Below are 26553 nucleotides of genomic sequence, written 5' to 3'. Positions count from 1 at the left end.
ACTGACATCCTTCTGTGTAAATAAATATCATTCTGGACCACGGACTGTTTGTATAAATGGACGTAGCTAACCTGCTAGCGCCCGCGTTCCAAATAAGAAGTGATCATGAGCGCTCGTCATTTTCATACTCAAATGTTCGTATTAGCCCGCTCTGCATCATCCTAGTGATTTTATTTCGTCATTTTGTCTGTAAATCAAGATGTCAACTTTAATAACAGACAAATCAGGCGCCTGTTTTCCCGCTAGCCTTAGCAACGGGCTCGATCGACAGAGTTGCTAAGCGCCCAGTCCCTGCTAAACCAACTGCGCGGGCGGGAAGGAGCTTAACCTTCAACAGCACGGCTCTGGATTGGCTGTTGTGTTGCTATGATACTCGCAGTCAGACTTTAGCTCCAAACTCGCCCCTGTAAATGCTAGCTAGTAGGTACTATAACATTCCCGGTGAAGCACTTTGGATCACCTACCTGTCGATTTCTGTCGCGCCAATTCTCACTTTTTGGTTGAGGAGTTACTATACAGGGTTAAAAAAAATGTAGAAATTGATTTGAAATTGACTGAAGGCATAAAACACCAAAAACAACATACACTTTATAAAAACACTGTTTATCAAAGAAAAGCTTACATTTGAACTTTAGACCGAAGTCAGCACTTAATCAGACGATACTCCACGTCCATACTGCATTTTCTGTTCACAATCGGTTCTGTTTCTCGATGATATTACTCCCAAGAGCTTTCGCCGTAATTATACATGTATATTCTCCGCGCAGAATGCCCCGTTGTCTAGTGGTCCACACCAGAAATCCATTGCAAATATTAAAATAATTGGCACCATAAAGCAGACAACATTCACTGCGTTAAACTACAGGCGTGCGTTTCCTCTGCTCTTCGTCTGAGAGCAGAAAGCAGCTACAAAACACTGTAGGCACTGTGACCGATTTACACCAACTACAAAACTAGTACGAAAATGGTCCTGGTATTTCATTCTGCTGCCAGTCTGTGTGTCGTTTTGAGGTAATTGGCGCCGTTTCGTCAGTCCGTTAATAGGCAGCTTTTTAAGATTGATCCTTCGTCCGGCAAGGCAGCACCCGAATGTTTTTAGTTTTCATCTTGGGGGCAAGTTAAAGGTCCAAAATGGCCTCTGTAACAGTCTTTGGCCTGTGGGAGCTGATTGGAGGAGCTGATCGGAGGCGGGCGGTCCTCCGTTATAGGTCGCCGCTCTGGGGCTCGGGCCGGGCGTCCTGGTTGCGGTTGCGTCCCAGGCGGGGGAAGCGGGAGGCGGTTCTGGAGCGCGGGGTCTTGGTGGCGTTGTCGTTGGTCTGGGGAGCGTCTCTGTATGAGGGGAAACGTAAGACAGAAGAAAAATACGTTAAAGGACTGCAAGATTATTCGCACATCGAAACCGCAATAATTGGTACGTCGCTGCAGGTTTTGAAGTACGAAAATTTCCTTCACAAGCAAAATATCCGTCCTGTTCGATCAAAAACTGCTAACCCGGTTGTTTGGATTTGTGTAAACTCTAAATACATCTGAACTTTACATGAGTTTGTCATTTTTTCTATCAATTTTCCTGTAGGTATTTCAAATGTGTGTACTTTATAAATCGAAATCTAATCGCGACACGTCAGACAAGTCGCAATTCGATATTTTTCATTCGTAGTAAATGCAACTTTTCTGATGCCGTGTTTTTTGATGGAGATTTTTAACTTTAACTCTCTACGGCACAAAAATACCTTGGAAAACATACATTCACACAAATCTGACCTTTAGCCTGGCTGTGCTGTCTGCTCGTGCTGGACCATCCTCCATAACACTTACATACTGCGTCGTCATGGCTACAGGATATTGGTTAGGAGAGAATATTATGTTTTGTTTTTTATATAGACTTTTTCCCTTTGTTGCCTCTTCTGCTTCTCTTTGGTCGGATCACCATTGTAAATCTGTACGGTTACTTGGTTCATCAAAATTGTCCAAATAACAGACCCATAATAAAGTCATTTTCTTTACTTTTGAATTGATAAAACTTTTTTGCCATTAAAAATATATCTGCGTTGTGTCTGGGTGTTATTAGAGATCCTTGGAGATATAGAATCCAGACAGTTGAGCGTGAGGCTAATGCAGGGCCCACAGTAATCTATTGTTTGGTGAAGCCAGGGGACATTCTCCCAGGAAAGAGACGACTCAAAACACTTCAAAGAATTCTACATTAAGGAGCAGGAAACTCAGATTTAGTGATGACCGACTTTAGTTTATCCCCAAGAAAGTCTTAAAAATCTTACCAACACTTCAGTTTGCATTAAATCGTAAAATGTTGCAGACTTACAAATTGAACCATAAAGTAGGTGTCAAAATCTGAAAAACAGTTTTACTATAAAACTGTAGATATTCAGCGGCTTATCCTAATGATGGTTTCCTGTTTGTACCATTTCGGGATCCAGGATACACACTTCTCTAAAACTTTATGAAGATGTAAGTCTGTCACCTTAAATAAACTCTGTTCATCTGAGGTCACAGAAGTTTTAAGCTCCTTCGTTTCACACAAAATATACAAATCTGATTGCATAATAAAATTTGGTTCTGGCTTGAGAGTTAACTATCGAGTGTATAGGAATGTCAACTTTGTGCACTGAAATTATAATCTGGGGCTTAGGGTTGTCAATCAAAAATCAGATACTAATCAATATTAAAACTCGTATCAAAACTAGATACTCATTTGAGCAAGTATCAATACTAAAAAGTCACATTTACAGGACAGAAATGAACCCTTTCTTTGAGCTGTGTCAGAACAAGTATAAGACACACAGACCGACTGAAGAATCACACAGATATAAGGCCACAAGGTAGGAAAGTATCATTATTTAACGTTGAGAATAACATTTTAGTGTCTAAATAAAGAGTGTTTTCTCATCATCTATTACACTATGACATTACAAAGGCTAAGGGCTTTATGGTACATCGTCTATGCTGTATTTTTGTCTTTGTGCACATGTATGAAACAATTAAAACCAACATAAAACAATACATTTGTTCTAATTTTGATTCTATAGTCACAACATCATCCCTCCATCTCCTCTTCTCTCCCTCCATCTCTCTTCTCTCCCTCCATCTCCTCTTCTCTCCCTCCATCTCTCTTCTCTCCCTCCATCTCTCTTCTCTCCCTCCATCTCCTCTTCTCTCCCTCCATCTCTCTTCTCTCCCTCCATCTCTCTTCTCTCCCTCCATCTCTTCTCTCCCTCCATCTCCTCTTCTCTCCCTCCATCTCTCTTCTCTCCCTCCATCTCTCTTCTCTCCCTCCATCTCTTCTCTCCCTCCATCTCCTCTTCTCTCCCTCCATCTCCTCTTCTCTCCCTCCATCTCTCTTCTCTCCCTCCATCTCCTCTTCTCTCCCTCCATCTCTCTTCTCTCCCTCCATCTCTCTTCTCTCCCTCCATCTCCTCTTCTCTCCCTCCATCTCTCTTCTCTCCCTCCATCTCTCTTCTCTCCCTCCATCTCTCTTCTCTCCCTCCATCTCTTCTCTCCCTCCATCTCCTCTTCTCTCCCTCCATCTCCTCTTCTCTCCCTCCATCTCTCTTCTCTCCCTCCATCTCCTCTTCTCTCCCTCCATCTCTCTTCTCTCCCTCCATCTCTCTTCTCTCCCTCCATCTCCTCTTCTCTCCCTCCATCTCTCTTCTCTCCCTCCATCTCTCTTCTCTCCCTCCATCTCTCTTCTCTCCCTCCATCTCCTCTTCTCTCCCTCCATCTCTCTTCTCTCCCTCCATCTCTTCTCTCCCTCCATCTCCTCTTCTCTCCCTCCATCTCTCTTCTCTCCCTCCATCTCCTCTTCTCTCCCTCCATCTCTCTTCTCTCCCTCCATCTCCTCTTCTCTCCCTCCATCTCTCTTCTCTCCCTCCATCTCTCTTCTCTCCCTCCATCTCTCTTCTCTCCCTCCATCTCCTCTTCTCTCCCTCCATCTCTCTTCTCTCCCTCCATCTCTCTTCTCTCCCTCCATCTCTCTTCTCTCCCTCCATCTCTTCTCTCCCTCCATCTCCTCTTCTCTCCCTCCATCTCTCTTCTCTCCCTCCATCTCCTCTTCTCTCCCTCCATCTCTCTTCTCTCCCTCCATCTCTCTTCTCTCCCTCCATCTCCTCTTCTCTCCCTCCATCTCTCTTCTCTCCCTCCATCTCTCTTCTCTCCCTCCATCTCTCTTCTCTCCCTCCATCTCCTCTTCTCTCCCTCCATCTCTCTTCTCTCCCTCCATCTCCTCTTCTCTCCCTCCATCTCTCTTCTCTCCCTCCATCTCTTCTCTCCCTCCATCTCCTCTTCTCTCCCTCCATCTCTCTTCTCTCCCTCCATCTCTCTTCTCTCCCTCCATCTCTCTTCTCTCCCTCCATCTCCTCCTCTCGTGTGCCCGTCTGCGTCGTCTCATCTGGAGGCACTCATGTGTGACAGGGCAGATCAAATTACGGCCATGAGACTGACATTAAGACTTCCTGCGCTCACGGAGGAAATCCTTTTGTTCTCCCCATTCGGCCGGTTACCGTGACGACCTTCTCCTACCCAGTCAACAGCTGATCCCCCCCCCCCCCCCCCGCCTTATCTGATCACAGCCAGAACGGAGGACGACGAGCCGGAAAGTAAAGGTATAGGTTGAAGTAGTAGTAGATCGGTGAATGAAGTGTGTTTTTCTTGCAGGCTTCATGAATTCTGTGATATTTTTTGAGGACAAGATTAGTCATTTTAAAGCTACACTATGTAATCTTTCTGGTCCACCGCCCGCTTGTCTCCATGGAGATGATATTGCTTTGTCTGGAATGTCACCCACTATGGCATTGCACTCATCTGTCTCGCATTCAAACAATTACAGACGCTTTTCTCGCGCAGAAGTATCTTGAAAAACATGCATTGATACAGGGAACGGGCTCACCTCTCCACAGAGCTGACTTGTTACTCGACCGAATGATGTCATCGGCTCGTCTCCTCTGAAATAGTTAAGTTTAATGCCATACTGTGGAAGATTCCAGGCAAAACTCTAGACTGTATATATAAATGGACATACCGCCATCCCAACAGGAAGTGAAAAGTTAAACAAGAAAAGTTACACAGTGTAGCTTTAAACTATGTACTATTTTTGACCATACACTGCTCTCAATTGGAATCCCTTCTGTTTCTTCTTACAATTAAAAATAAAATAAAAAATACTGGACAGAAGTCTTGTTTCTGTTCAAAAGATAAAAGCAGCTGTCTAAAAACATAATATACTTAATAATACTTTTTACTCCTTCCTCTAGCACCAACACACTGTCCCTATCTCGTAAAAAAAAAAAAAAAGCCCATATGTGGCCACGGCTCAACGGCTCGAGGTAATCCACGCTCTTCTCAGTCCATAGAATTTTCTGTAATCAAATCAGTAGCGTCATTCCTCTGGGTCTTGATACAGATTTGGTTTAAAACGTGCTGACCCCTCTCGCAAACATCTCCATGGTGATCAGCTGTGCGCTCTATCTGGGACATGTGTGTGGACCTTTACACAGCCTCAGGTGGAGAGCAGGAGAGGCACGGATCAGATCTGTGAGTATCTGCCACAGGAGACTGCCTTCAGCCTACACACAACGGTAAGGATTTTATAATGAGAGAAACGGTCAATGACAAAAGAGATACAGATTGTGTCCCCACGACTCATAGAATTTTCACTTAGACTAATATTAAAACAATGGGGATTTTAAAGCAACTGTACATACCCTGCACTCCTAGTTAAAAAAAAGCCTAAACCTGCAGATAGAGGACACATACATGTTTTTCTCAGTACATGGACAGGCCATATAAACCTCCAGAATTCACTCACTGAGCTGGAGAGGCTGCACTAGCGCTGCAGGTGCTGATCAGTGAGTCCTTTTAGGTTTAAACCAACACTGAAGCTAACAACCCATGTCCAATGTTTTTGTAACTCCAAATCCATCAACATTACTATTGTAAGTTATATTTGATGTGAACATTTTTACCTCAGATCTGGGGACACACACAGGTCAAGCTGATGACATTTAAAATTATATAATACATAATATATATAAAGTTCTATGAAGATGCTAAATAATAAACTTAGCGTCCATTCAAATCCTCACACTATAATGCTTTATTGTATAGAGCTATGAGCCGGTCATGAATAATCAGGAATAAATATGACACAATCTGCAAGTTTTTTGTTTTTTTTGAACACATATTGTGCTTGAGGCTGCTATATATTTATAATCTACGACACCCGTGGATCATTTTGCTATAATTGCACATTTTAAATCACAATATTCATCTAAAATGCCCAAGGGGAGCAGACGTCACAGTGAACAACAAAGAGTCGGCACCTGTGATAGACGGCTTCAGATCACACGAGCGAGCAACAGATGTTTTTTTTTTCATTTGTACAAAAATGACTACGCACTACCCAATTAAGGGAATAAAATGAAAGAAAGAAGTAAGGAGAGAGCAGTGGGCGTGCGGCGGTGGAAGTGAAAATGGGCCTGAACGGCAACATGACATCTTGAAAATAACTGATTAAAGATTGCTCAAACTTGGACGAATCGCTCCAAAAAGACAACTTTGAGAGGAGAAATGAGACGGGTAAACCACTAGAACATGGTTAGAAACTCTGAAAATCTGGCATAATGGGTCCATTTTAATCTAGTCACATTTGAATTTAACTCCTCATGGTAGAAGGCTTATATTTACGTATATTTTTAAGACTTAAAACTTAAAAATCCATCTTGAAAAATAATAGCGAACTGCATTAGTCCTGGATATCTCCTTTTGCACTTTTTTTTATTATTATTTTTTTATTTTTTTATTATTTGTCTTGGGCAAATGGACATGATATCAATCAACACAATGATACAAGAGACAAGGAAAAATAAACAAAAACAGACAAACAAAACACAAAAGAGTATCTCCGATTGCCCAAAAAGGAGTGGGAAGAAGAAAACGTCTTTAATCCCACCCCCTCTGTTATTATTTCTTACATTTATCATACTTTACTTCCACCTCAATCACACTATGTGCTAAAACATGAACTCTACCTGTGAAAAGCCCTATATATATAAAACCACAGTAGTGTTGACCTTGGGAGCACACTCGTTTTAAAACCCATCTTGCTCACGTTTTTTTTCTTCCCTCCATCAGGATCGGGCCCATTTTGGAGTGGGCATCAATATGGCCGCCGCGCTGAACTCCTCTAATAAGGTGAGTGCTATTGTTTTCCCTGTGTACGTTTAGCAGCCTCTCAAGTGCCACTTACTTCGCCGCTTTGTACCGCACCAACCCCAATGTTATCAGGGCTGCAGCAGCGCGGACCTGGTCATACCAACTGTAAATAGAAGCGAGCGAATAGAGTTGAAAATGTGGGTCATCTCATTTATGCGTATCAAACTGCAGAGAGGTGAAAAATGACAAATTAAACCTTTATTTTTCCCATGTATTTGAGCAAATGTGTCTTGCCCCAATACAGATATATCATATAAGCAGCTCTTGTGGTCCTTATAAGTCCAATGTATAAAGTTTTATTGTGCGATTTTATGTTTTTAAAGATGTAAAACTCACTGTTAATAGAAATATAGATGTCTGTTTAATCCCTCAGTCGACAATGTAGACTCCATTGTTTAAGAACTTTTTTTATAATGAATACGTGTCACCACTCATTCAACAGGCTTCTTCAGTGGTAAGTACAAACTACCGCTACTTTTTTCCCACGCTTTGAACCCTGAGGCTTATACAACAGTGCGGCTAATTTATACATTTTTACTGGCTAATGGACACCAGGGGGCACTCTGTATCAGTAAATGCAAAAGTGAGACAGACGTGGGGAAAGATTATGTGCTGAAGAATACACTAGTTTTGATTTTGAACTGTTATTTTGCGCGTCATGCAGTAACCCTCATCATGGAAAACACATGAAGGAATGTAAATGATGCAGCTTTTAAATTAGAAACAATGGATCTGGCATCAAAGAAGGAAATAGAGCCACTGCACGTAAGTTTGGCATCAATGAACCGATGGTGCGACGTTGGAGGCGGGAGGAGGAAGAACTTAGTCAATGTAAAAAAACAACAAAAACTTTCAGAGGACATAAAAGCAGATGGCCCGTGTTGGTGCAGTTTTATTTTCTAAACTTGCATGTATGTTCATCCCGTGTTGATGGTATGTTGGTGCTCTACTGCTAATTTTCAGGTTTAAAAAAAATAGTGTCTCAAAAAAACTCAAAAAATCTCTGTGCACCGTCTTTCTGTGTAAATATCTCATGTTACAACATGAAAACCTGCGGCTTATATATGTAAAAATGTATTTTCTTTTAAAATGTTGCTGGTGCAGCCTATATTCAGGTGCACTCAATAGTCCAAAATGTTATGGTAGTTGTTTGCAGTAAGTTATTAGTTTAGTCCACTGAAGTACCCTAAGGTGTGAACTGTCACCAGAGTCATATTTTACTCCTATTAGCATAGTCTGATTACCCCTGACTCCTATACCTAACCCCTAACAAAGAATACAACATATATACTAGAACTGTAGAAGCTACAGACGAGTAGTGAAGCATATTCTTTACTCCGAGCTTTTGTCCAATTGAGATTCAATTTTCTTTTAGGATTATTGATATTTGAGATTGTCCACTATTTGGGCACAATATTGACTTGGCAGTAAAATGACTTCCCCAGAATACTAACATGAGGGAGTGTAATTACGGTAACAAGGGCACGAACAAAGACTGCTCAAACAAAATGGAGCCACAAATCAAAACTATCTCGTTCATTTTCATAATAACATACTTAGTTCAATAACAGTTCATTTGAGACGAGCACATTTGATGACTATTTTTGTGCTGCTAACCTTTCCCTTTGTATTTTTATTATTTTTTGTATTTGCTTTGAAAAGTTTAAATACTGGGATTACTTTAAATATATTGAATTAATACATAAATTAGCAGCCTTTAAAACACCATACGGGAAAGGTTGAAGGTTGGTTGAATATAATACGTTTACTGAATACTACAAAACTCATAAAAAACCATTTGAGTTTGCGTTCTATACTACTGTTTCTAAAGTCATTCAGAGAGTCTTACACAAACACTTAATCGCCCTCGTTTGGTCCAGTGCTTTTTTAAATCACATAAACAAACATTGACTCACAAACACTAGGCAAACATTGACAACACTGGCAACTACAGAAGCCTCAGAGGGACAACTTCTAATTCCCACAGGCCGCCGAGCCAGTTGAGTTCACCATAACGCATCTTGAACCATAACGAGGTCAGTGAACACATTGTTTATAATAAGGAAAAGCATAATTAGGCCATTTCTGTAGTCACTAATATTGTCAAAACTATCGAAAACCAAATACTACATGATGCTAAAGCTAGTGTTGATGCTTAGATACTAATTTGAGCAAGTGTCAATACTAAAAAAAAATCACAATCAGAACTTAACCTTTCCAGGAACAGCTTTAGAATGACCTTGAGCTGTATCGGAACAAGTATAAGACGCCCACGGACCACTATGGAACCTACTGGACACTGAGGGATTAAACAGACATCAAAAATGAAAGTCTACCGTCTAAATAAAGTCTTTTTACTTTATTGGAATCGGTATTGAGCATCGAGACTATTCCTTCTTATTGAAATTGCGTTTGAAATTCCAGTATCGTGACAAAACTAGTAGCGAGGTTTCAGTTTCAGTTTAAGTACGTCTGATGGCAGCCATGTTTGGTCGATCAGCAGTACGTCATGGAGGTGAGAACCCAAAGTTTAGTCAAGAGTCTGGTGATGACAAAGTGCGATCACGAAGTGGCGCTCAGCAAAAAACTCAAAGGGACACCGTGTAACTCCTTCATGAATGTATCTTTACTCAACAGGTTTACAGATATGTTGTATACTTTCATCATTTTCGGTAAAGGTATATATACACTTAAAAACTTTGACAATTTCCCAATACAGCAATAGATAAGCTCTAACTTTTTTCTCAAACTTTTTTCCACCAAGAAGCCTCAGAGGATAAGGTTGTATTCTCTGAGCACGCAGAAATTACTCAATGTTCCCCCAGATCGTCATGAAAACCCTGTGAGTCTTGAGCGTTTCTACACTGGGATTCTCTAAATGTTTGGTATTTTATTATGTTCCATGTCCCAAAATCATAAACTTAACCAAATTAACCTGATGGTGAAATAATATATCAGTCAAAAAGTGGAAAAAACAGAACGCTAAGCTCCACCCCTATAACAAAACGTCCCTTTCTACACTCATTTAGACGTTTAACCAGACGTAGCTAATATGCCGGTACATGTTTGTTTTTCCCCCCATGGTTTAGTCTTTTGCTCTCAGCAGAGGTAGCTCTAATGCAAATCTAATTGTTTTAAATAGAGACGCTGCTTTTAAAGTTTGTTTCCCAAAAATGTAAGTTTCAATTTCATTTCTAAAAATATGAAATGCAAATGCCAAGGTGACCTGAGCAAAGAAAGGCCACGATAAACCGCGGTATGTCCACAGCTGTCCACCACAGGTCTGTTTAATTTACTAGTGAAATTAAAACCAGGAAATCCTAAAAAACTGTGAACTTTTGCCAGATGGAGAACCCGTGTGTTATTGCGATATATTGAGTTTACTGCAATATCGATTATTGTCAGGATATTGATACTTTTGCGATATATTGTGCAACCCTAGTCGAAAAACTTAATATTTTAGCTTTGTTTTATCTTATATCCCTCCATAATCCCACCTAGAGATGGGACGATATACGCTTTCTCAGGTTGGTTCATTTCTTTTTTTTGTTTTTTGAGTTATACAATTGACACATTTATTATTCATTCACTGTTAATTTCATTTGCAGAAAAAAAAACAATAAAGGTGATCGATCAGACACCTGCAAATTGTATGGTAATTGACGCTTTAGTGACTTTTTAAAATTTTGTAAACCTTGGTGTAGTAATTATCGTGATAATATCGTTAATCGCAAGGTCTAAATTTTAATATCGTCCCATTCCTAAGTCCACCACATCTTCCTCCATTCCTTCGTACTTCCAAAGCATTACAAAAACCCTCCAACCTTCCACCGCTCGTCTTCACCAAATTGGACTAATTAAGAGCGATCCAGAGCCTGGGACCGGCAGATGACGGGACTTGTAGCCGATTTTGAGGCATCCCTCCTGGGCCTCTGCGCGTTGTGGAAGTGGAGAGCTCAGACTGGTGATTTAGAGTTAGCTGGCCTACTTGATAAGGTCCCTAAAGCTAAACGGGACTTTGGAGCTAGCATCACGTTTGATCCAGTAGTTACCCCACTTCCTCCCTCTCCTCCCTCTCCGCAGCGTCATCCAAACTGACGGGGAACAGACATGACATCAGATAAAACGACTGGAATCAGAAAAAATGGTTTTGCTAAGTTGGTACGTTTAAATTGACATATCGGGCCTGGGTTATTTGGTGTATTTTTAAAGATATTACCCTGATTATTAAAGCGGGGGTATGGAGCGTTCTACCATGATATATATATAATGCTCCCTCATCAAAAACATGCCTGAAGTTTCATATCCCGGCCACTATTCGAACCCTCCTTATGGTTAGCTGTCCGAGACTCCGCCCACAGTAATTCTTAATCTCTCCTGCTGTACAGTTCCTATTTCCTCCTTAACCAGAAAGTATTCATGGGTTCCAGCTTCCTGTTATACGCAACATCTAGACTTTTTTCCCCATTTAAAAGGATATTAGTAGTATTTAGTTTTAAACCGCTTATCGCTATACCAACAGTCCAATATTTCATCTTTCTGAAACCCATGGATTGACCAGAAATAAGGACTTGAAGCGATCTGGTTTTACTATATTTATTTATTAGAAAGTATTCAGCGTAATCCCTCATTGGTCCAGGGGCGGTTTTGAAAGACAACAAGACAAGACCTTTCAACTGCCATCCAGATGTCATTTTCAATCTGAACGTACTGAAGCAAGAATTCATAGAACAAAAGGGAACGACACACAAAACGAGGCTACCAGCTACACAAAGCCAGAGCAGATTCAGGCTGTAACTCCTCCCTTAGGACATGACTTATCTTGATTTAAACAACAGTGTCCAGATGAATACATTCGAAACCTTTTCTACTATAAATTTATCAGAAAATATTTGGCACCTCGTTGTGAAAAAGCTTTACAAAAAGTTATAGTTTTGTACTGCAGATAAATGTTAATATGTGAAAACCTTCATGTGCACTCACACTGGATGAAGAACATATCAAAACTCAACAAAGATCCAACTGGTCTGGGAATCAAACACAGCACCTTCCGTCATTTTGAAGTACCATCATTTCCTTCACAAGCTATACTATATACTATATACTATATACTACATAATATCCTGTTTTAATCTGCATAAAACTGCTAATGCTGTACTTTAGATCTGTACAAATGTGTTCTGAAATGTGATTCTTGTATTCATTTTAACTTTTTATCAATTCGTCTGGAACCCGGACCATTATAAAACAGCACTTGAAATTAGATGAATTCAAAAATAGTCCTTGGGATCATTGTGATTACAGGGACTTTAGTTTGTAATCACACAGCTTTTTCTTGTGGGTCAGTGGGTTTATCTGGACCCGAATCACACTTACATAACTAATCAGACTGTGTGAATCCAAGGGGCTCTAATCAGACTCCTATGTCTCTACATAACAGGGACGAGGTGGACTAGGGACAATGTGACACTGTACTATATTATGGAACCAGTGTCAGCTAATGAAGGCAGTGAGGCCTGTCAAACTCAAATAGAAAATCTAAACTAATTTGTCATCTGCCATTGACAAGCCGAGTGCTGAATCATATCAGAGAAAGGCAATAATTGAGTTTTTTATATATACAGTTGAAACCAGAAGTTTTCATACACTATATAAAAAGACACACATGCTTTTTTTTTCTGTCTGACATGAAATCAGACACATTTTTTCCTGTTTTAGGAAAGGATTACCAAAATTATTTCTGTTAAATATCAGAATAATGAGAGACAGATTTTTCTACTTTCTTCAAAGTCAGGTGTTTACATACATTTCATTAGTATATTTTAAACTGTGTGACTTAAATGTTGTGGATTTCCTTCCACAAGATTCTCTCAACAGGCAGGAATTTGGGCCCATTCCTCCTGACAGAACTGGTGTAACTGAGCCAAGTTTGTGACCGTCTTTGTGTCCACTCCAAAACATTGACTTTGTTATCCTTAAGCCTCTTTGTAACCACTTTGGCAGTATGTTGCAGGTCATTGTCCATTTGGAAGATCCATTTGAGCCCAAGCTTTAACTTTCTGGCTGATGTCTTGAGATGTTGCTTTAGTATTTGCACATAATGCTCTTTCCTCATGATGTCATTTATTTTGTGAAGTGCACCAGTCCCTCCTGCAGCAAAACAACCCCACAACATGATGCTGTCACCCCCGTATTTCACAGTTGGGATGGTGTTCTCAGGCTTGCAAGTTTCTGGCTTTTTCCTCCTAACGTAACGATGCTCATTATGGCCAACACACTCAATTTTTGCTCTGTCAGACCACAGGACATGTTCTCCAGAAATGAAGGTATTTGTCCCTGTGTGCATTTGCAAACTGTAATCCTTCTCGCATTATTCTGGCATTTAGCAAATAAAAATAATTTTGATAATCCTAACTGACCTAAAACAGGAAAAGTTGAGTCTGATTTCATGTCAGACAGTGAGAAAAAAAAGAGTATGCTTCTTTTTATATAATGTAAACTTCAACTGTATATGTATATATACTGTATGTATATTCAAAGAGATTCTCTGTCGGACCAGATAATCTCACTCGACAATGTGAGTATTGCTTCTAGCCCTACTGTAAAAAATCTTGGAGTCCTATTTGATCAAAATCTCTCATTCACAGCCCATATAAACCTAGCTTGTAAAACCGCATACTTTCACCTGCGAAATGTAACTAAAATGAGAAATATTTTACCTAAAAACGATGCTGAAAAACTCATCCATGCATTTGTTACTTCCAGACTTGATTACTGTAATTCTCTGCTCGCCGCCTGCCCCAAAAGTACTATAAAGTACTATAAGGAGCCTCCAGTTGGTCCAAAATGCAGCGGCCAGAGTCCTAACAGGAACTAAAAGAAGAGACCACATCAGTCCTGTACTAAAATATCTGCACTGGCTTCCTGTCGAGTTTAGAATCAAATTCAAAGTCCTCCTCCTGACATACAAAGCCCTAAACGGTATGGCCCCATCCTATCTGCAAGATGCTATTGTCCCGTACCAGCCAAACAGAGCACTCTGCTCTCAGAATGCAGGACTATTAGTGGTTCCTAGAGTGTCCAAAAGTACAGTGGGAGGGAGAGCATTCAGTTACCAAGCTCCTGTGCTATGGAATCAACTCCCTGCTGATGTTAAACAGGCCCCCACAGTCTCTGTATTTAAGACCAGGCTTAAAACCTTCCTCTTCAGTATAGACCAGGTTACATAGTGAGGGAGTTAGGGAGTGACATTAAAACAAAGTATGGCAACCTGAGCACTGTCCTCTGCTTTGTCCTATTTTCTCATCAGCAATGCTATTCACATGTTGTCCCCTGTCCCACTCCCCCTGTGGAGTGTAACTCTTTCAGATGCCCCGATGACAGCTGGACCCTCTCCTCCTCCCCGCCTGGCCCTCATCCTCCTCCGCCCCCCTCCCTCCTCCTCGCCTGGCCGATTTTTCTTGTTTTGTCTGATTTTTCCTGTTTGTTTTTGTGTGTATATCACGGTGGCTGAGTGGCTCATGCCTCACAGCAGAGGGTTTGGTTCGATCCCCGGGTCGTCCAGGCCTTTCTGTGTGGAGTTTTTCATGTTTCTCCCCGTGTCTGGATGGGTTTCCTCCGGGTACTCTGGTTTCCCCCATCAACCAAAACATGAACGCCCTTCGAGACAACTGTTGTGATTTTGGGCGTTACAAAAATAAAATGAATTGAATTGAATTGAATATGTAACAAGAGAGGGTATTATGCAAAATTGACTTTTTGGAGTTTTCTATCATATTATAATTTTGTTCCCTCATAAAAACATACATGAAGAGGTTTTAAATGTCATTCATGCATGTTTGAGCAATCTAGCGATCTCTTCCAAACCATTCAAATCACTTTCTTGTGGGGATTCTCATGGTTTGCTTGGAACATGACTGCAAACATATCTATTTTGCATTTATTCAATTTAAAATGTTATTACTCGCAAAATGGATTCTTGATGGGGTATACTTTTCTTCATAGAGATTAATGCCATATACTGTGTAACATTCCTGGCAAAGCAACATTTCCACAGGGCCAAGCAGGTGGTAAACCCTTTACCAGAAAAGTTACACAGGGCATCTTTAATTGTGGCTTTAGCTTAATAGGAGGCTATCTGTTGTGCCACTGGATCCTGTCATTTACAATTACTTTGCTATATTTAGTTATATGATAGAAAAGTGAGTAAATTGTCTTGCTTAAGGACACAACAACCAGCTTGCACTAACTGAGCTCCTGCCACCTCAACAAAACTCTGAGAAATCTGGACAAATTAGAAGGTTAGGCTTATTAGTCGTTATGGAAAATGAAATAACTTCCATTGTAAAATCTATTCCAGTCCAGTTGCACAGATGAGGAGTCTGCATGTTTACACGTCACCATAGTTACCGAATGACACGTCCCCTCCCATGGCTGACTCGTGGCTGACTACATGACAGTTGGGCTGGTCAGCAGATGGAGGGAGTTTGATAGCTGCCTCTCCAAATGTCATCCACACACACACACACACACACACACACACGTACGTAGTGCCACTGAACGCCTCCTGCATGTTGTTGTTGTTGTTTCTCCTCTGATGAGTGGAGAGGATATGACATCGCCGTGTGACAGGAAATGAGAGCACTGGATCTCATTTTCAGACAGGCCAAAGCAGAGGGGAGGCGCTGGGGTGGCTGAGCGCTGGTTTACAATGTATTTGGCATTTTTTTGGCAAAGTACAGGGTCAGACACCTGCTTGTTTGCAAGGAGATGATATTACATCGCTTTGAATGTTCAAGAAGTGCTGCGTGTTTGCGTGTTTTCTCCCCGACAAAACCCACAATGTCGATGAAACGTTCTGCACCGACAAAGACGCCTACGAAGGTTTGAACTTTGAGAGAGTTTAAACGAGAGAGAAATGTGAGAAAATGTTAATGTCTGTCTGAGAAAAGTGTATAAAATGTGTGGTGAGGGGTATAACATATAGAATAATTGTAAAAAATAATATTGCTGTGTGGTGCTTGAACTGCACACTCACTGGCAGAAGGGCAGCAGGGCCAACAATGTCTCTTTCGTGGGGCGCGCGCTGATCTCGGGCAGAGTCTGCACCACTTTGTTCATCACCATCCTCAGGTAACACTGCAGCTGCTTCCTCCGCTCCTCCACAAACTTAGCATCCTGCACACAAGCACACAGAGGTAAGGCTTTAAAGACAAAAAAAAAAAAGAAGAAAGTTACCATAAAGAGCCTGTACACAGTTTCAGGAAGTGCATGGCTATCATCGCTATGGTTACCGCAAAATGAAATGAAATCTGAACTAAACAAAGTGTTAAGCAGGACTAAATAGAAGCTAAACTGCTAAATCCAGACCAGAACCTCTGCAAAGAAATATTGTATCTTACTAAAATAAATACTGGTATTTCCTGGTAATACTGACATCAGACTTGTAATTGGAATTGCTATTTTATTATATTACAACTTTGCAGAGCCGATAAGGAAAACTTGGAGCCACTGGGAAATAAACCCAAAATAGCGTGAACACACTTATCTTACTCTAATGCAAATAAAATGAGGTGTACCCGTAGAGAGGAAAACTTGGATTCTGGTACCAAATATTGAAAAGACACAGTCTCAGTGACAACAGCAATCATATCGAATTACACATTTTAAACGTTTACAACAGAGCAAAACAGAAAGAAAAAGAAAATGGATTTGAACCAGTCACATTCAATTTGGTTCCCTGGTGGGGGGGCAGGGACAGAAGAAAAAAACAGTTTACAGGGAACGTTATAACACGGAAGAAAAGCTCCAAAAAGTCGATTTGCATAATACTCCCTGTTTAAAGTATGTACAGTACGTGGACTCTTGAAAAAAATCATGATAATAGTACACACATAAACTCTTAAATATCAAAATTAATAACTGTTCAAATAGATTTTCTTAAGTATTGACATATTTGGAAGGTAAAACAAAAGTTATTATGACTTATTGACTTGTATTCAATTTGAACCCTGCAACTTTAACCTTTTTCCATTGACCTTTCCCCGTGAAACGACATGAAATCATAAGAGACACACGCATTTGTCCACGGTCGCTAATGATGAGGCGCGCCATTACCCCCTCGCCGTACTATAGTCTGCAGTATCGTGAGGTCGGACTAAATAAGCCCCTCTAATGAAGTAGTGCGAAAAATAGCCACCCTGACTCACAACTATGAGATCACGGGCAGACGGATAGACAGATCACAGTATTAGACAAATGGACGTCCTCGTTAGCATGCTAATTTAACAAACCTGAATGTATCGGTAACGTTTTATACTAACAAAACTTTTAATAATGAACAAAAACGTAAATCACAATGAAGGAATAGTTTATTAACGATGATTCAAGCTTAGTAACTCGACTTTTTCCCCACGTATTTGAGCAAACTTTGTCTTACCACGGTGCAGATATTTTGCATAAACAGGTCTTGAGGTCAAAATACATCCGCTGTGTGCCTTTTATTGTCCGAGAATCAGGAAGAGAGTGATTAGCATGTTATTTGTTGTTAGCATTACTCCAATCTGGCCTCTGAAAGTTGTGAAAAGTGCTTATAAACTCATAGTGGTGAGTAGTTACGATGCTCGATATGCCTAAGGGAAGTGAGGAATATCTTTGGGTGATGAAGGTTAAAACGGAACCAGTTTATTTGTTAAATCAAGCAAATAAGTTACTCAAAAATCATTACATTTTCATACTCATTACTTAAAGATGCACTATGTAACTTCTCTGATAGATTGTCAGCCACATCTTTTTCTGATGGTGATGTTACTGCTTCGCCTGGAATGTTCCACAGTATAGCATTAAACTTATCTTATTGTAGAAAAAGACAAAGTTAAATCTGTCAACTGGACAAACCTATTGTTCCCTTTGTTCCTTTTGTTTGCTTTGGGTCTGAGGATGGAGTTATATATTAGTGACAGGTGATGTCTCAGGCCCCCATTCCTGTTTAAGGAAGGATTGTCCTACAAAGTCTTGTCCAGTTGACAAATTCCACTTCGGCTTTTACTCTGGATCGGACCTGGACTGAGGGATTACACGTCCAGCTGAAATTTATTCGATTGCAAGTGTTGACAAAAAATACCTTGAAAAACATACATTCTTAGTATGAGTGATGTCGCCACACTGGGAAATTCAAAGTGAAATGTCTCCGTGAAGACAAAGACACTGCAGAACCTCCTCCAGAAAAGTTACACAGCACACCTTTAACAACTTTAATCAGAAGTGTAAATGTAAAGAGAAGGGTTAGTCCTGGGATAAATGCTAAAAAAAAAAAATAGCAGTAGTTATTTACCATAGGAAACACGTTGACTAAAACTTGAATACTTATACTTCATCATAAAAGTGATTTTCTTTAATAGTTTTTAGCCCTAGCGCAGTACAATGCAGTGCCCCGGGATACGCTTTCATCCCCTGTGCTGCTTGACATGTATGGGATGATCATGTAGGGCGTTATATGTGCATGTGGTACGTGCCTTTTAATCGCCCCTTTGGGAAAAATACGTTATTTTCAATCACATTACCATAGTACTCATAAATCATATATTGGATGCAGTATGTGGAAAATCAGATCATTAAATCTACGTATCATTTAAAGAGCACCTATTGTGCTTGTGTCTGCTGTATGGTTATAATCTGTGACGCCCATGGATCATCAGATTATTTACATTGTACATTTTAAATCGCAATATCCATCAAAATTATTTAATAAAAGAAACGAGCCAGCTGACCTCTGTGTTAGAAAACTGCAGTGCTCATCCGGAGCTGGCGTCACTGTAAATGTCGTCACAACAAAGATGTGAAGTTGTCTGCATGGAGAGCTGCAGATCATGCTAACGAGCTGCAGATTTTTCTTTCATTTTTCTACCAAAATGACTAAGCAACACTGCCGAATCCTACATGTATCAGGGATAAGAATATAAAATTGAAGAACAAAGTTTGTACAGAGCAGTGGGCATATGCAGGGCCGGCCCAGTCTGTAAGTGGACTAAGCAGCTGGGGTCCCAAGGCCACCAGAAGGCCCCCAAGAGCCCATATATTTATGTTGAAAATAATAATTGGACGGTGCTCAGGTGTTTATTATAGTCCAAGTATCTCTATAAAATGATTAGATGTGTTTTATTATAGAGCCAGCAGAGGTGCATTTGAGTGTTTTATAGACTAAAAGACTTAAGTTAGTGACGTTCAGTTTATCAAAAGTACAGCACAAAGCATGAAGAGCCCCAGAGGAAGAGGGAGCTTTCAGAGAGGGCTAGAAATATGTCACCACTTTACCCCATTGGATATGCAGGATACAACAACACACAGACGGCAACTGAGTCCGTTTATTACATTGGCTGTTGCTGTGGCTGATCCTTTTGAGATCTAAACTGTGAGGTGATGTGACTGTGAGCTAAAGGGGGTTACTGCTCCTGTTATTAGATTAACAATGTTGATTATGGCAGAAACCTCTTTGTCACATCTGCTGGATGAATTAACAACCGAGGATCGACTCCTGTTTTCTAAATGCTCATTAATATGCACATTTACGCGAAATCTCAGCTAATTTCATATGCAAATGTATGTGGTGTAACTCGACTCTGCAGCCAAAGCCTGACAATAAACATCAAAATAAATTGATCCTAAAATCAAACAAACCTTTTTGTGGTCTGTTCTTTGAAGATACCAGATTTTGTACATTATTTATTGTTCAGTCCAATTACATTAACTAAATGTTATGTTTCGCTTATGCTCCTCCAAGTTGGATCACCACTTTGTACTTCTTGAGCGATATGATTTTGAAGTAAGTGTACTCTTGCTTAAGTACATCTTTTGGCAACTCTATCCAATTCAGAATCTTATATAATAAAGAACTTAGAAATGTAAACCACTTTAACCAAATGAAACATTAAAATGCATTAGAAATCAGGAAATTATACAGAATTTGAACACTTTGGGCCTCAGAACGCCCTTTCTTACATGTTTTTGTTATACTTGTGGCTATTGCTGTTGTGAGCCTCTAGAATGTTCAGTCTTTTTACAATTGGTTAAGATGATGACAGCGTTCTCTTCATCTTGTCATATATAAATACAAGCCAGTGAAGCGACGAGGGCCCCAAGGCACATTCTGCTCTGGGCCCCCGGGGTGTATGCCGGTGGCAGTGAAAACAGGAGCTCATCTGCAAAATGCATCTTGAAAATAAGCAATTTAAGTCTGCTTAAACATGCACAGATCTCTCCAAATACAACTTCGAGTGAGTAAATGGTGAGGGGGAAACAGCTATAACATGGTTCCAAGCTGTGAACAGTAGATTTTGCATTAAAAGTCTGCTTTAAAATGAAGTTACATGATGTTCAACAAGTTCCAACTACCTACAATTTGCATGTGTGTTGTTTGATAATACATTCCAACAACCTCATCTCTCCAAACATTGACAGCTAAAACAATCATTATAAAAAAAAAAAACCATCAGACCAGCTCCTCATTGTCAGCTCGCCCTTACATTAGACCTAAGTGAGAGTGTGCTACAGTTGCATGCTGGGTAAAACGCTGCAGCTCTGGGGGGGTAAATGTGATGTGTCAGATTAGACCGCGGATGCCAGCACGAGTTTCACAGCACGTCCTGCACTATACGCCCGGCTGTCTGCGCCCATGTTCTCTCTGTAATAAGCCTAATGGACACGGGGACACATCCAGAGCCCGATGCAGGGGACTCGGGGCAGCTGAACAGAGCAGAGCGTCGTCTCCCATAGCGACCAGTGATGGACAGGCTAATACACATTCACATGGGTAATATAGGACACGTATAGATGTCCTGGCCAAGCAATACTGTTGAAGCCTGTGTCGTTCTATTATGGGATCTATCACTCTCAATTAGGGAGAAGAACAGGTGCAAGACAGACTAAAGGGTGAAACACGTGCCTTATATAATATATGGACATTTTTGTAGGATTATGGTGCAGAATTAAACAAAACTTAATTTATTCAGGCCTATTTTAGTTCCTTTTTATGTCGACTTTTACTTTGTATAGACTTTTTCTCTTCACGTACGCTACCCAAAGTGAACAGCCAAAATAACCCACAACAGGCGAAATCCGTGAAGTAGTCAGCTTTATTTTTTTTTTATAATTATTCTATATGTTTTTGTCTGTAAAACCCCTCACCACACACTTTATACACTTTTCTCACACAGGCGTTAACGTTTTCTCACATTTCTCTCTTGTTTAAACACTGTCAAAGTTCAAACCTTCATAGGCGTCTGTCGGTGCGGAACGTTTCATCGACATTGTGGGTTTTGTCGGGGAGAAAACAAACTGCAAACGTACAGCACTTCAGAGTCACACTGCGATCCAACGTTTACGTAAATTCGGCTGAACACATTCTGTACTGTACTGCAAATTGCACACAAAAAAAATCGTAAAACAGCAAGGCCACGAAAGGTGAACCACGATATAGTGAGGGACAACTGTAGAAGGTACAGGATTACCCGTCCTTGGTACCTCGGCCTAAGCATCGGTGGTATAATACTCCCTACAACGGAAGCATTGCCAGACTGGACTGTGCTAGAATAGACACAACACTATCACAATATCTTGAGGGTTCATGTGTCCGGGTGTTGGGTCCCGTACTGACGGTAAACAAATCTTCTCCTGCGTTAAAACTCCAGCGTCACGCCTCGTCTTTCAACTCTCAGGCCACCAAAAACAAGTAGTTAGTACCACCACGGAATATAGATGGAGCTTCAACAGTTGAGATGAAAGCTTTCTTGTTAGTTCCCACCTAAGACGCAGTATTTTCTTCTGTACCAGTGCAGCGCTTATTCCTTTTAGCGAGTGTCCTTTGTTAGCGAGTAATCTAATGGTCCAGTTTGTCCCCGCACTGTATAGACTTTCTGTACGCTCTGAGTGAGTCGGGTGTTTCTCCTTTAGGTTTGGCCCGCTGTTGAAAATGTCAGGCGTTGAGATAAGCCCTTTTTGAAGTATATACATTCTTATCTGCTGCTGCTGTTTACTGGTGTGACAGTCTATACCTCTCGGGCCGCTGCAGACCGTGGCTAAATGTCACCGCTCCGAAGGGACTAGGAGGGCCAGGAGGGGGGCCGTCAATGGAAGACTGAACCAAAGTAGTCGCATAAATCGGACCGGAGTGAATTTACCGCTGGCAAGTTTGAAAAGCTGAACGTTACCAGGCAACCAAAAGCTTTAAAATGAGAAACGAAATGCACCCTATGGTATAAAATCCATTTGGAGAGCATAAAAATCAATGCTTTCGAGTCCAGCTTGTTTACAGCGGTGCCGATCACAGTTTCTGCAAGTAACATTCTTATTATTTTTATGAACTAGGTGATTAAACGCTTCCCACAAACGCAATTATAAATCTCACTCTGACAGGTGAAACGTGCCTTTTTAATTACGCCGGGGGAGGAACAGTAGTACAACGAAATGCGGCGTGCTGATCTGAATATAGATGAAAGGGACTGGATTGAGGGGGACAGAAGAAGCGAACCGAAAAGCAAAGTCAAACACGGCAACAAACAAAAAAATCTACCTAGTCATTACCTTGTGACATTTTGATAGGACAGTTAGTGTCACTATGTTACCAGAACTTGTCGAGAAAAAGTGTAACTCCCAATTTGACCAAAATTTGGGTTGTGAAAAGGCACCAGAGAAGTAAATATACAAGTTAGTCACTGATAACAGACACTATAGCTGATTTTTGCACTTAAATCGTGTAAAACAGAACAAGTTGATTTAAAGAGGGCGTATTACAGTTGTCCCTCACTATATCGTGGTTCACCTTTTGCGGTCTCGCAGATTTTATTTGTGCAGTTTTACATGTTTTTTTTATTTTTTTATTATGAACGTGCATTGTGTTGTGCGTCCTGATTGGCTGTTGGACTGTAGATCATTGTGTTGTGCGTCCTGATTGGCTGAGGGACTGTAGACCATTGTGTTGTGCGTCCTGATTGGCTGTTGGACTGTAGACCATTGTCCATCAGTCTCCTCCGTGCCGTGTCTCCTGTCCAGTACAGAATGTGTTCAGACAAATTTACATAAACGTTGGATCGCAGTGTGACTCTGAAGTGCTGTACGTTCGCAATTTGTTTTCTCCCCGACAAAACCCACAATGTCGATGAAACGTTCTGCACCGACAAAGACGCCTACGAAGGTTTGAGAGAGTTTAAACAAGAGAGAAAAGTGAGAAAATGTTAACGCCTGTGTGAGAAAAGTGTATAAAGTGTGTGGTGAGGGGTTTTACAGCAAAAAACATATAGAATAATTGTAAAAAATAACGCTGACTACTTTGCGGATTATGCCTATAGCGGGTTATTCTTAGAACGTAACCCCTGCGACAAATGAGGTAAACATGTAAACTACTTCAGACATGTTTTGTAGGAGGAAATACTATAATATGGGAAAAAGCTATAGTTGATTTAGCATAATTACTCTTTAAACAGTTTGCAGCCATCTTAACGTATCCCTCACTTTCCTATTATTCACCGCGATGAGATTTAAAAGCGCGTTTTACAATTTTCAGAGGCCAGACTCACAGTAAAGCGAAAACAACTAGCATGCTAACATTGTGTCAACCTTACACCTTGGTTTGCGCAACGATAAAACCGCTTTATAATTACATACAGACAGTACACGGGAGTCTCATTTTTGAATAACCTGCTATTCCAATATATCTGTACTGGGACATGACAAAAATGTACTTTAAAAATGTGTACATGCCCTTTAAAAATGCATGTATAGCGTTCAAGTATTACATTAGCACACGTTCGGAACACGTACACAATTGGTGAAGTGTGAGATGTGCAACTGTATAAACAAGAATCATTATTAAAAACATTGAAACTTTATTTTCAGAAGGCCATCTCATTTGATTTTTGAACTGTGACTGGCAATTTTTTACAGCAACAGTAATAGTAGCTTCCACCTGGGCGAGGAGAGCCTGGAGTGCTCTTGAATCCAATCAGAGTGGACAGCGCTAGCAACAAAACAAGGTCAACATTTAGCATGCACCCACAGAGGCCCCCCGCACGTACTACCTCTACCCACCTCATCCTTATGCATAAACCATCACAACCTAGACCTCCACAACGTCTCCCCTGTCATAATTAAAAGCGTGAAACATGTATATTGCAGAATGTGTGAATACAACATGCTAAGAGTGGTTAATAATTCACTTTGTAGTTTGTGATGAATTAATCACGAGGGCCTTGGCACAGCTCTCTTACACGTGTGCGGGGGCCAGGGTTGCGGTTGTGTAAGGCGCAGGGTTTTTGCTGTGATTTGCACCGAGAGCTGGATTCAGTGAAAAGGTCCATTGAATGTAGATAAATAAGATAGATCTGCACCTGGGGGCTGCTGGTTTAGATCTGTCTAATGAGGATGACTCAAGATTGCATTTTGTCTGACAGTCCTATTCATTGGATTTGGAGGATTTATTGATGGAGTTCTACTTTGGTAATTTTGGTGGAAAGAACGGGTGAATGTTTTTTTAATGTCTTATGATCGGCTTTATTAGACATGACAGATGTAAAAGTGAAAAAAATGGTGAGGAGTAGGGAGAGACATTCATCAAAATGTGTCAGGAGTCAGGAATTGATCTCATGACGCTGAGGCCATCCCTGAGGATATTTGACACAATGAGATTATTTAGGTTAATGTTATGGAAAGATTGGTCAACTTGGAGCTTGGTGTAGACCTGCTGCTCATTCATATGGAGAAGACTGGCTGCAGGGGCTTAGGATGCTTCCTGGAGGCCTCAGAGGTGAAGTTACATCAAAGCCCCTGGGAGGACTCGGGCACTGCTGCAGAGTTATGGACTCCAGCAGGTCTTTTACTTTGCAGAGGGAAGATGTCTGACCTTTTCTCTCAATTGGACTTAACAAAAGCTTGCTGCACTCCGATTAACTTGAAGTATTGGTTAGAACATTCTGCCTTTTCCTGATCGATTGCAGTGAGAGCTGTCACGGGTTGAAAGAATTCACATCAATCTGCCAGTTTATCAAGGTCCCCAGACACCAGGGGATACCCCTAAACGACTAAAAGAAGCATCTAGACTAAAGCATCGTCTTCACAACTTAGGACTGCCTTTTGCAAGATGTGACCAGGTTAACAGTACATGGATGGATGAATGAATAGATTGAACTTTCTGATTCAAACTGAAAGAGGAGAACATCACAGGCCATCACAACAGTCTATAGTGCCTGTGTGAGGAGAGCTGGCAGCTGCTCTCTGACAGCTCTCTACATCCAGTCTGCCTGCTGGTCTGGGTCCTTACAAATCAGCTCGTTAGCAATGGTCAGAGGCCAGGGCCAGATCTCAGAGTAAATGGTGAGTAGAGCCAGAGCACACAGCTGGACAGTGCTGCCCCGAGCCCTCAGCGCGTGTGTCCCATTAGCTCATTAAGCAGGGCTGATAGACACACGTGGAGTGAGTCACGGTGCCACTGTCACACAGCCTCCTCACTGTGAGCCGTTGTGGAAAAGACACTTCCGCTGAATGAAATGAAAGCTAATCAGCGATCTCAAGAGTGTTTACTGTACTCTTTACTAATGAAAGAGGCCAACGGTGAAGAGTGCTGACATCTTGTGGTGAAGTCAGGCAATTGTGAAGAACAGAGAGTCAGAAGGTGTTCGTGACAGGAGCCAGCAGGAGCTGAGTCACTCCAACATGGCAGACATTGGATGAATCTCGTCCCTGGTTTGTGGGTGTCTAAAACCGTGTCTGGGTAGATGCCTTTTTGGTCCATGATGTCACTCTTGGATAATATTAAGCCCAAATATGATTTCATAACTTGTCATGAAGTTAAGGGAGTCTGACAGGTCCCTCAAACTAAAACTAAAATGCAACAAATACTAGCTTAACTACTAATTATTTGTTTCCTATTTCACTTTTGCCAAACATCTGAGTCTGTTACATTCCACTATTTCCTTAGCACAGTCACCAAATACATTTGACCTTCCCATGTTTTTCAGGAAGTGCTAAAGTCTACATGTTCACCAGGCTTGTTCGGATCACATTCAGCACTCAAATTTCCTTTACACTAGTAAGCAGTTGCCCATAAGTACTTTGAAACACCAGAATAAATATATAATCCAGTTGTCAATTGAACTGTTAAAGGTGATGCTCACTGCGGTAATGGCTATAATCAACTTTTGTGTGTCCATATATATAATAAAATCATACTCAAAGTTTTCATACGCCATAATTGAGTAGTATATTTCAATGTGTAAGAGTATTTGAGTAAAGGTTTTGGTTACTCTTTCCAAAGTGATACAACCTTTATACTGAATTTTTGAA

The 26553-nt window shown here is 40.9% G+C and overlaps 1 protein-coding gene across 1 annotated transcript in view; it reads right to left on the bottom strand.

Annotated features, from left to right (window-relative positions):
- Positions 1–617: 617 nt before the first annotated feature.
- The window catches only part of snx29 (sorting nexin 29), a 195667-nt gene continuing 169731 nt past the window's right edge, over positions 618–26553 (bottom strand). The window contains exons 20-21 of the mRNA XM_033984684.2: positions 16262–16401; positions 618–1329 (exon numbers count right to left, since the gene is read on the bottom strand). Coding sequence (XP_033840575.1) covers positions 1203–1329; positions 16262–16401 — 267 coding nt within the window. The 3' untranslated portion in view covers positions 618–1202. The remainder of the gene's footprint in view (positions 1330–16261; positions 16402–26553) is intronic.

This window comes from Periophthalmus magnuspinnatus, chromosome 19 (genome assembly GCF_009829125.3).
Source record: "Periophthalmus magnuspinnatus isolate fPerMag1 chromosome 19, fPerMag1.2.pri, whole genome shotgun sequence".
NCBI lineage: Eukaryota > Metazoa > Chordata > Actinopteri > Gobiiformes > Gobiidae > Periophthalmus > Periophthalmus magnuspinnatus.
The sequence above is the reverse complement of the archived record's forward strand: the minus strand, read 5'-3'. Positions and strand labels throughout refer to the sequence as shown.